The sequence below is a fragment of the Vespula pensylvanica genome, chromosome 1 (assembly GCF_014466175.1).
Source record: "Vespula pensylvanica isolate Volc-1 chromosome 1, ASM1446617v1, whole genome shotgun sequence".
Taxonomy (NCBI): domain Eukaryota; kingdom Metazoa; phylum Arthropoda; class Insecta; order Hymenoptera; family Vespidae; genus Vespula; species Vespula pensylvanica.
This window is the reverse complement of record NC_057685.1, coordinates 11957663-11970074: the sequence shown is the minus strand read 5'-3', so window position 1 is coordinate 11970074 and position 12412 is coordinate 11957663. Positions and strand designations below refer to the sequence as shown.

At 31.8% G+C, this 12412-nt stretch overlaps 1 protein-coding gene across 2 annotated transcripts in view; it reads left to right on the top strand.

Annotated features, from left to right (window-relative positions):
- Positions 1 to 12412, top strand: part of LOC122633699 (E3 ubiquitin-protein ligase TRIM9) — a 95567-nt gene that overhangs the window by 63484 nt on the left and 19671 nt on the right. For both annotated transcript variants that reach the window (XM_043821953.1, XM_043821943.1), the window contains exon 3: positions 11776 to 11871. In XM_043821953.1, the coding sequence (XP_043677888.1) occupies positions 11776 to 11871 (96 nt within the window). The remainder of the gene's footprint in view (positions 1 to 11775; positions 11872 to 12412) is intronic.

The window sequence follows — 12412 nt, the reverse complement described above, 5'->3', positions numbered from 1 at the left end:
TGTATGTATGTATGTATGTATGTATATATGTATGTAGGTACGTATGTATATACGTGAACGATAGTTCTTTTTGGATGAAAGGATTTGGAGCTTTAAATTTCTTCTTTTTCAAATGTGAAAGTTTGAAAAAGTATAAGTATATGTATGTAAGTATATTGTTAAACACACATATGCAGTTATATAGTTTTAAGCAAAGTCAAAATAATAATATCAAAAGTTATTTAATAGTTTATATAATAATAATATCAAAAGTTATATAATAAGTTTATGAACATTTATTGAAACATTTTAGAATGTCGTATAGTTCGTTTCATATTTGAATTTTTTAAATCGCATTTGAATTCTCTACATGTATATGACATGTCGTCGAAAACATTTTAAAGGTGCAGGTGGACGTAAAAATACATACGTCTCTAAAATACGAGACGTTGAGATCATTTTTTTTTCTTTCGTGTCAACGAATTGTATGAATGAACGGAAGAAAGAAAAAAGGGGTGGGATGGACGTTGACCCACATCGATTCTCTCAGAGTCCTGGAAGCAGGAAAACGAGTCGAAGACCGAGTTGCTTATAAAAACAGTAGACCGCAGGTGTCTTCGTTTTGTTTCGGAGAAACCGGTCAAGGAGCGTGAGGTAGGACAGATGTCTCCTTATTGAGAAACAACACGGGAGAATCAGATTTCAACCTCTCCAGAGAAACCTGAAAGAGATATTGTATAAAGTGTTATTTTATTAAACAGCTTCTAACGGTAAGATACGTACAAATACGTTTGTAACTATCATATTTCATATTCATTGAAAAAAAAGTGTGTGTACGTGTAATAGAAATAAATTGAAAATAAAACGTAACTTTTCAATATGTGAAGTAATGTAATTACAGTGTTCTTATTAAAATGTTAATCAAATAAATCATAAATTTAAGATTAAATATGTATATATATATATATATGTACAAATAATTGATAATAATAATTATAATTAATTAGAATGCAATAAACTTTTATAGTTATATTGTTAATACAGAATTATTTTCAAGAAAATCAAGCTGAAAGATTTATCGAATATGTATAAATACGAGAAATATCGTCTAAGAAATATCAAGAAAATTGATTTTATTATATTGATAATATTGAAGTATGTAGATAAAAAGAGGTTTTCCTTTTTAAATCGATACTTGCTTCAAGTTTTTATGATTTTTCCTTGCGAAGATATCACCTTTGAAATATTATCATTTATAATTTATAAAGATACATTTGTTCGTAGTAATAGTAGCAAAACAAATTGTTTACATCGAATCAGCTAAACCGGTCACGTAAATTGAAGGAGTTTATGTAGGTCACTGTGTCAATACATCTTTAATGAAATTATGTCAATAGGTCAATATAAACATCTTTTATTTATATAGAAATATCTCTGCAATTATAAATCATAGAGATTTAAAATAAATTCATTTGAAAAACGACATCTACCTATTTAGTGCATTTTTCAGAATTTTTAACAATTTCTTACGAACAATTTGCAATACTGAATTTTCATAATAAAATACTTTTATAAACTCTAACTTAATACAACTCATATATATATATATATATGTTTCATTATTAGTTATAAATAATTATTATAAACAATTATAAACTAATATTGCATTATCAGAGTATCATCTTATAATAGAAAATATATGATTCGATTCATGATAATTATTTTTAATATATGTATATGTATATATTCGATAAATAATCATATTTTTCTATAAGATAGATAAGTTATAAGATATGTATAACATAAAACAGAAAGGTCTTGTTCACTTTTCAACGAGTTTTTTTCATACTTTTCTATAACATTTTTTCGTTCGTAAATACATATATATATATATATATATATATATATATATACATATATATATATACACACATATATTACATAAATTATATAAATTATATGACAGATAAGATACAATATAATCTAAAAAATAATTATATATTATAAATTAAATCTTAACACTTTTGTCTACGAATACGAAAAATATAAAGACGAATACAAACAAACTCGGTGGGTTCTGTTAAAATAAAAAAAGAAAAGAAAAGCGTCGTCATTTGTGGTTGATTAAAAGAAACGCAAATGTGCCTTCAAACATATCTCGCAAGACGAATATCACCATATCTCTCACCAACACAAAATGGTGGTCATGAGGTAAAAATTGGAGGGGTTCTTTCGTTCGTGCAGCTAGAGGGTGCAACGGGTGTCGACGACGGCACTCGTTGCAACGAGGGAGAACAACGTTTTCGATGTGGTTCGTAGAAATATGGAAAAGAGAGAGAAAAAGAGAGAAATATGGAGAAAGAACGATGTTACTCGCGACGCGATACGCTTTATGATTCTTTACGAGTCTGTTCACAGGCTGAAGCCGGCAGACGAGACAAAACGTCTGACGATTCTATGGATTTGAAGAAAAAAGACAAAAAAGAGAGAGAGAGAGAGACTTATCATTTCTTCATTTTTTCTTTTTCTTTTTAGTCGCACACCAGCAAATCAGCAGATCAACAAACTTTCTCACTTTTTATGGAAGAAGCTAGCAGAGAGAAACGTAGATTTTTGTTGAAATAATGACTATCGTTAGTAATTTCGTTTCCTTTTTCCTTTCTTTTTAATGAGAGAAACTAAAGTTTGGAAATGGGCTTTATATTTGATGAGAATATAACGTCGAAGTTTGATTTGGTCACGGTCCAAGTAAATCTAACGTGGCTTACCACGTTTCAATATAGAAACATGTACAATTTCAAATCTATTTTTCCTTAATTTGCAAAAACAAGGAATAACGTTGTTACACTGTATAGAATGTCGTATAAAGTTTATAAACATTTGGGGAATTTGATTCACTAACCAAAATCAAGTAAATTACAATAAACTATGTAAAGTGAGTAAGTACGTTATCGTAGAAATGTGACCAATTTCAAACATTTCTCTGAATTATATGTGAATGATATTCTTATAAAGTACAGACGATTATAGTTATATATCGTCCATATTACGAAAGGAAAATCCTAAAGGCTTTATGCAAAATTAAACGAAATAAGACGATCTTTCTTACAACTTTGATTTTATTTTCTCGGCTCCTTTCAAAGCGAATTTTAAAAGAGGCGAGAGCTGTTGTCTAATTCAACGACGAGCTCTAGATTAAATCTTAAATACCGCCTTTTGTAATTTTCTCGAACGCCACCACCCCCTCTTTTTCTCCCGCAAGGATAATTCACGTGAATCTTGAATTTAAATTAGGCACCATAAATATTGCTTTATCTGCAACATGGCCGTGGCTTCGAATATAGCCGAAGGCGGAATATCAACCAAGAAGCAACGAGTTCTCTATCTTTCTTTCTCTCATGTGCCGGAAAGCATAATGGTTTTAACCGAGAGTGCGTGCGATTTAAAGGGGGTGCCGCAAACGTGCCACGACGATGTTTAGTCGAATTTTCGCGTTGAAACTATTAAGTACATATTCGCTTACCAAGAGAGTCATGAAATTTCCGTACGTTTAAACACCTAAATTCACTAATTATTCAAATTATTAAGAATAATATATTGTAAGTGGAACGTAGGCGTTATTATTTATTCATATTTTATCAATTTTCTTCTTTATTTAAAATAATTATCGTTTTATAACATGAAATATAATAAATAAGTATACATACCGTGTATATTTATTTATTATCTTTTTTATATTATATATTTTATTTTCAAATATGATAAATAGATAAATAAATAAATACACAGACACACACACACACACACACACACGTCACTTACGTATTGAATAGTTCATAAAAATAACTTTACAATATTACAAACAACAGTCCTCAACCTCTTCATAATTTATTTATCGTGCGTATAAAAATACAGATACGTTTTTAAAATAATCGATAACAAAAAGTTTAAAGAAACTTCTTGTCTTTGAAAAAGAGAGAAAGATGAAGAAAGACAGATAGAGAGACAGAGATCTATCTCATCGGATATGCGCGTGGTCGTAGCGTGCAGTTCGTCTGCGGTGTGTATTCATCGACTAGTGTATAGTACAACGACGATGCAACGACGATGCAACTGTAAGGGCTGCGGAGCGAGGGTTGAGGCATCGTATTTACGTAGGGTCCTATCCATCGAGCCACCGCCCTTCGCGTGTGCCGTCGTAAAGGGGCTGAACGAGAGACGCCGAATACGAAAGAGAAAGAGAGAGAGAAAGAAAGAAAGGAAGAGAGAGAGGGGGGGAAGGAAAGGGTGATTTTACTCCCACTGCACGAACGAAGGGTGAATCGCACGGGCTGCGACTTCACGATAACAACGACGAGAACGGTCTTACGTTGCGTGTCTCTCGCACTTTTCCTACGACGTCTCATGAATTTCTATCTTTCTTTATCTCTTTCTTTAACTGTCGTTGCCATATCTTTCTATTTCTTTCTTTCGGGTGACCAATTACGTGTTTCATCGTATGGAAAGCTCCACTCGTTATGGCTCAAGCCATCGAATAGTTTTTTTATTGATTTTTTATTATCGCAGTATAACGTCGAATTTCAGTAAATACGATCAATAAATAATGTTTAATTTATTATTGACAATATTATATTCGACGATCATATTTAGATGAGAGATTAATGTAAAAAGAAATTAACTGGAGAAGGTAAACAGAATGAATAATATTTCTGTTTTTTTCTGAGTTATTTTGCATATAATCGATCAGTTGTTACGTTGACACGGGCAACGATTAGATATTCAGCAGAAGTTTTACATAATTATTTTTCTTTGTTGACCATTTATTATCTCATTAATAATATTTGTATTGATTTATTCGTAATCTCTTATTAATTGTATCGATTAGTATTTAATATTACTAATGACGTTCTCTTATTTCAGACCATTGTAGTTTGAATTCTATCATAACAAATGCATGATACTGTTTAATTATTGTTTCTAATTTGCATATATACATATACACGTATGTCGCTTATTAAAATATAATTACCGGTTACACTGTTTCGAATAGAATCGAAGTCAATCATCAAACATACTCCTTTAAGTATTTCGAAGGAAATGACGTATACATGTAGTGTGTGCAAATCAACGAAGGATAAAAGAAGGAACGACGAGGGTCTATGGGAAAGGCGATCGTTATCCTGAATGTCGAATTAAAAATACGGTAACGTAGTGCATAATGGGACGATCATTATACTCTGCATCGTTATATTCTCCTCTTACCGGGAGCAATAGTACGTCTCAAGGACGAGATCTTTACGGTAGTCCATGCCGACTTATTCTCTTTAATAATAATGAATAATTACTTGAAAGTAGAGGATAACGAAGTCGTAGTTTCGCACTTTTTAAAACCACTCTAGAAAATAGCCAGAACACGGGTGAATATATCTTACTTATAAAACGACATAACAGTTATTTTATACGGTTGATATATTTACAACGCGAAAACTCATCCGTAATCGTAACGAATTAATTTTATTTGAAATCACTTATAGAAGATTAACTAACGCGTGATTAAACTGTTTAACTTGATAAAAAATTAATAGGGAAAGTATAAGGATAAAAAAAGGAAAACGAATATCTCGTTTTCTTTCAACTCTATTTTTATCGAGTTCTTTGCATTAAGCATTACGATTCCGAATAATAGAATATCAATAGAGGATCGTTCATTTGCAAGGAAAGATCAATAGTCAGACCACTGTGCATTGCTTCCTGCTTTCTCAAAAGCATTGAACGAATATAATGCATTCCTCTTTTACAATTTTATATGCCGACTTTTCTATTTGGCCTTCTCGTTTCGAAGAAGAACCATCCTTATTGAGATTCATCGACAAGGAAAAGGCCGGTAAGCATATTGATCTAATTGTAAGCGCTCTCGACTTCCGTAATTACTCCAGCCACCAACTGGCTTGGGGATTCGATTCGGTACGTTCTGCTTAATTAACGGACGTAACAATGAGCGTGTTTCGTTGTTGTAATTGTATCGGTACGTATTCGATGTTTGTCGGAGTTTTCAAGAGAGAGAGAGAGAGAGAGAGACAGAGAGAGAGAGAGAAAGAAAGAGAGGAGAGTGGAAACCATCGAGTTTATTCACGGCCGTTCGAACTACTCGACGGGTAAAAAATACGAATCAAAACTTTTTTACCCTCATCCTGAGAGACCAGAAAAAAACCAAGACTCTCCTGACTTCCAACCCTTTTCTCTGTAATTTCTTCCTTTTCTTCTTCCGCATCTTTCTTTAGTTACTCTAAACGAAAGGTGATGCATTCTTGCTTTTATCTTTTCTCTTTCTTTATTGTTTTATCTTATTTTCGTTTAATAACATCTTAATCATCGTTAATTTATTTTAATTAGATTACCATCACGCAATGTACAAATCATTTCTATGTAATATATAGTATTTTTTTAATTGTGTTTTTTTTTTTTTTCATTAGCTTTATACACATTTAGTAAACAGCTAGTAGTTAATTTCGAATATCAAATCGTATAAGACCACTGTTAAATATACCGTTAATCAATGCCAGTTTAGTTGCCATGCACGAATCTGGACGATAAAATCCAAAGTAATTAATAATATGGAATTAAGGGAATGACTCGATAAGAAAGAAGCAATGTCAGGAACTATTACGTTGTGAAGTTAATAATCAGTAATGGGTGATTTGTTTTCAAATGTTCTCTCTTCTTTTTTTACTCTCTCTCTCTCTCTCTCTCTCTCTCTCTCTCTCTCTCTCTCTCTCTCTTTTTTCGTCTTCTAAATCCTTTCGAAGAGTGGATGAATTGCATGAGTCATCGCAAGGATAACTTTTTCTCAAAGCTTTATTTATGATTGTTATCGACCGTTGTAGCCAACGACTTATCTATTTTTCATCATTACTCATATTAACGTCATAACAAACATATAGTTTATTAGATTTTTTTCGGATCGTAATACTTAAATTAACATTGGGCTTTATTAACGATTTTACTGTCCTTAGAATAGTTCGAAACTCGTTGATGAAAAATAACTCGAAAGATTTATGGAACGAATATGTATCGGTTACATACGTATTTATATATTCTATATTTAATTTGTTAAAGTTTTCTTGACCAATTTACGAGTTATCGTGTCTCGAAAGAAACTTGAGTTAAATTAACGAGCGCTGTTTCACTTTGGTTGGTTGGTCGTAAAATTTATAGATCGTTTCACCTAAGAAGAGACTTCTAGGAAAGAAATGAAATAAGTCTTTTGAGATAAATGAAGAGAGAAAGAGTGATAGAAAAAGAGAGAGAGAGAGAGAGAGAGAGAGAGAAAGAGAGAGAGAAGAGTATAGATCGTGAAACAAGGCAACAAGAATGTCTTACGAGAAAGTGCCATTTCGATGTGATAGAACGACCAGAGTAATTAATAACAATGGCCGGTACGTTTAAAGGGAATGAGAGAGAGGAGGGGTCACACCGCGTCGAGAACAATTCCGTGGCATTCTATTAACCGGCCTCGTGATTCGACTTCAGAAACTTAGGAGGAAAGCTGCGGAAATTACGGTGCGCAGAGGGGCTGGCGTTAACTCGAAAGGAGTAACTTAATTACCCTCCAGCACGAATGCCTGCCTGGCACGAAGTTTCCGTTTTACGTGTGTGTAAAACGTGTTATATATATATGTATGTATGTATGTATGTATATGTGTATATATATGTATGTATGTACATATATATACGAATGTATATATACTTCTATATAGTATAATACATATATGTGTACATATATATATTTTTTTAAATAAGTTCATACACAGATAGTCTATATTCGTTCTATGATATAAATTGAAATTAGTCCGAGATTGATCCTAGACTTAATATCAAAGACATTTCGTCATATCTAGTTGATGGAAATCATATCGTCGCGAAATTAGTTTTCCTCTTCAGCAAATTTCTATATTAGTGAATTACCTTACTCTCAGTCTTTTCTACTGTATCTTTTCTTTTTTCTTTTACGTTCTTTTTCCTTTTCCATTTCAAGTTCTTATTTCGTATCATAAATGACCGTACAACGAATAAACTATTATAGAAATAAAAAATTTGTTCATATGAAAACTTTACATGACGGAGCTATTTACGTAAATTGGATTGAGGATAATTAAAAATTTCATTGGCAGTATGAAATAATAAAAGACTGGTACTCGGAGATATCGAAGTAGGGAAGGAAAAAAGGTAATCAATCGAGGCTTATACCCAGCAAGGACTTCCAAATGATTTTTTGTCACCCGTTTGAAATCCCCAGGAGCTCTTTTCATGCTAATAAGATTTCGTCAGCCGTCGACGAAAGAGGGTTTGCTTAAAACGAGAAAGAGAGAGAAATAGATAGATAGATAGATAGATAGATAGATAGATAGATAGATAGATAGATAGATAGATAGAGAGGGAGAGAGAGAGAGAGAGAAAGAGAGAGAGAGAGAGAGAGAGAGAGAGAGAAGGAAGTATGTTAGGTTGCAATGCAGAATTCAAACGGACATAAAAGTAGTACATACTATAGAATATTTCAGTTCACGTACGTACATACATATACACAACCTATATGTAAGTACGTGGCCTTCCATGGGACTCTAATTTAATATTTTTCTTTGCACTTGAACGCGAAACGGCGTGCGAGAAAATCAAACATGGCAATGTCACAAAAATTTATAGTTTATTTTTAAATCCTTGAAGGATATTAGTTCGTTCTATTTTCATATTCTCTTACATATACTATTCGAATTAATATATTAGACGATTTGGTAAAGAATTAGGATTGTTCGAAAAGTAGGAATAATTTTTAGTAAATTTCTATATTAACTTAACTTACGATCAGATTTATTTCTTAAATGTACGTCGTACAAAGTTGAACAATAAAGTGTTCTAAGGACTGAACGTGTAAATGAGAAAAGAAAAACTACATACACGTGTCTTAAAATTTATAAATTTAGAATAATTTCTTTTTTATCGATACAGTCGATTATGTTGGAAATAACCATTTTTAAAAATGCTGCTATGTATCTATATAATAAAATTGAAAAATATTATTTTTTGAGAAAAGACGTTGATGCTAATACGTTAAAGAAACAATAATTATGCACGTGCTTTATTTTCAAATTAATGAGATGACGTGGTTCGTATTGTAAAAATAACATTTGGTAATAATCAATAAAGATAATAAGTTATCGACAATGTTCGATAACTATCGACCCACGAGTGTTTTCAAAAGGATAACGTTTTGTATGGATTTATCAGTATACTCTCTTGAAGCGCCGTTCACTGAGCCGTGCGATCACAATTATATAATGCAATATGCACGAGGGGAAGCGCGTAATGACGCACGCACGTGCGAACGCTCGCACGTGCTGTGATCGTGTCTTTCAATGTGTTCGTTTATGAATGCACGAGTTCCATGTTCGACGGTCAGTACTCGCCAGGTGTGACTATTTATTCGCTAAATTTTAACTCGTCGAAGATTACCCGATTATTTGTTAACAGCTTTAGAAAAGCATCAAGCCGAACAATCATTCTGTTAATTATGTTATATATTATGTAAAATTATTTTGCGTGAATAAATATATTTCCGATATTTGTTTTTTAATCATTTCTTTTCTTTTCTCTTTTTAGTATTATTTGATTTTTATTAATTTTTATGAAATATCAAACGTTAAAACGTTAAAACTAAAGTATTAAATCGCTAAAGAAGAATCATATTAATATTATTATTACTGAAAATTTATTTATAAAATTGTTTTACGGATATAATATCGTGTTAGTTAAATATCGATATTACTTATTGGCTACTTCAATATTATATTATTACATTATATTATCTATACTGTATTGTATAAACGATATATAATACAAATGTACATTTTTTTCTAAAATCATTTCTTTTTCGTCTATTGTATGATCGTTCTCTCAGAGATCTCAGAAATAAAAAAAATCGTTCGACTTGAAAGATTTTCTGTACAAAGGCTGAAAACTTGAGGCTCGCCCAGATTTTTCGACACGTGTTCCGCATACGAAGTGCATACGAAGGGAAAATCAAGTAACGTGTCCATCCTATCGAGAAATTTAAATCGACGATTCTGGACAAGCATAGAACGTGACGCATACGTGAATAGCTTGAAGAAAATCTCGCATTTTCTCAGACTATTCATATAGTACTCGTTTTATTAATTTTTCATAAAGTATCCTAAGAGATAGCTGTGCTGCTTTTGTTTTCAAAAGTTTGAACTTATCGAGGAACAACGTCCTTTCTTTGTTTAAGCTCATTTCGAAGAACAATATACCTTCTTTGTTTAAGCTCATCTCGAGGAACAAAAGCGTTTTCATCGAACTCCTTTCTCTCCCCTTTATTTCGCCTCATTTATGACACACGCGTTCGTTGTACTGCATCGCGCGAAGTGAAAATAATGCGAATAAAGGAGAACAAATCTTTTTGACGTAATCAGGACTGCTATCGGGGCTCGTTATAATAAGTTGGTCAATAAAAACAAAATTTGTACTAAAAATCCTACTATAATATTGATTCGGTTGAGAAACCACTTTATTCGTTTTAGTGTACTTTTAATTAATTTTCTTTTTCGTTTTATTTAGCAACGATAAAATTGAAATTTTTAAAGTCGGTTTACCATTTCACTTTTCTTTCGTTTTTTTTTCTTTTTTTTTTCCTTTCTTTTTCTTGCTCTCACTTCCATCATTTAACGTCGTTTTATAAGTAGAAGCATACTCCGTCAGCGAGAGGGTAACCGCTTGAAACGAATTAAATACTTTGCCAATGCAATTAGATTTTCCTTTGAGCGTACTTAAAAGACAACTTACAAAGATATGCCATTAAAAGTTTTGCTTTAAAAACACGCTAATTTTATTTCTTATCGTTATTTGTATAGGACAACGCAGGTGGTTGGTCCAGACACGTTTCGAGGACTTCCTTCTTAATTTTTATATTCGGCCATCATTGTCTTTCTTCAATTAACGTTAATGGCTTCGATAAATTATGTACCGCGACAAAAACACGAATAATTTCTGTATCATCCTGTGCTTTGAATATCCTGTTTTGCTTGGCGCAATTTCATTATCGAAATTAATGTATGGACACTAATTTTATTGAATTTACTATATATACGTACATCTCATTTATATCGTACTCGTATCATCGTGAAATAAACGATAAATGTGAAATGTCGGATCTAAAGTTCGTTAATTTATTTTCGACAATATTCATTATAGAGAAATGATTTTAAGACAAGATTAAAATTATATATCTAATTTTTATTAGTAATATTAAAATGATCATTTTCCTGATTAATTTCTATTAATTTAAACAACAGGGAGATTAAAGCGATCGGAAGATTCATCCGTCGAAATTATTCACTCAGGCTAGAAATCTTCCCATGCACTGTGAATTGCATAATTATATGCACGTCGCACCTGTATAATGGAACGAACGTGAAAAGCATTAAACAGAATATTGAAGTACACGTGTGTGTGTGTGTGTGTGTGGGTCTATATATATATATATATATATATATATTTATTTATATGTATATATATATATACATATGTGTGTCGTACAAAGCCGTAAAATTCTTCACACTCCTGTGATGTGTTTTTCACGATAAAATCGTTCCACCGTGTACAGTATTTAAAATCAGTCCTCTATCCATTCCAGTAAAAATCTCGTTTCTTTTTATTTGAAATAAAACAAAATAAAAAGAAAAAAGTGTTTCTCGTTTATTAACGCGTTTTCGTCATTCATTTCAGACGGAGCTATCGCAGAATTTACAACAGCTATCGGAGCGTGCTCGTTCCACGACGGAATTCATTCAGAGGCTCAAAGGAATGACGGACAAAGTACACGTGAGTAGATCTTTCCGTATCTTTTTGGATTTTACTCGAATGGCCCAGAGGAACATGTACCTATCTATATAGACATACAGTGTATATGTATGCTCTCTGGAAGGGGCAAAAGGATAACACGAGGAGATTACTAAGAACAGGCTCTTTAATTATTATTATTATCATTATTATATCCAACATTTTTATTATCCAACGAAGATCTAAAATTTAACTAAACGGTGCTTGGATCTTGTGACTTATTATTTATTACTGACAATGAATCTTTCATTGTATTTCATTTGATTTCTTCTTCGCAAACGAATATGAAAGATGTTTTGTGCATTTGTTATGTGAAAAAGTAAATTATGATCAAATTATTTTATAAAGGGAGAAAAAGAGATATTATACAATAATTCGAAATTCGTATACAATCGTTATAGTTAAATAATAAATTAATTACTTTGTATATTGTGAATTGAAAATCAACAGATCGATAACATGGTTTTGTTTGAATTCTATTTTAGTCGCACAAAAAAGTTATAATTTTTATCGCAAACCACCA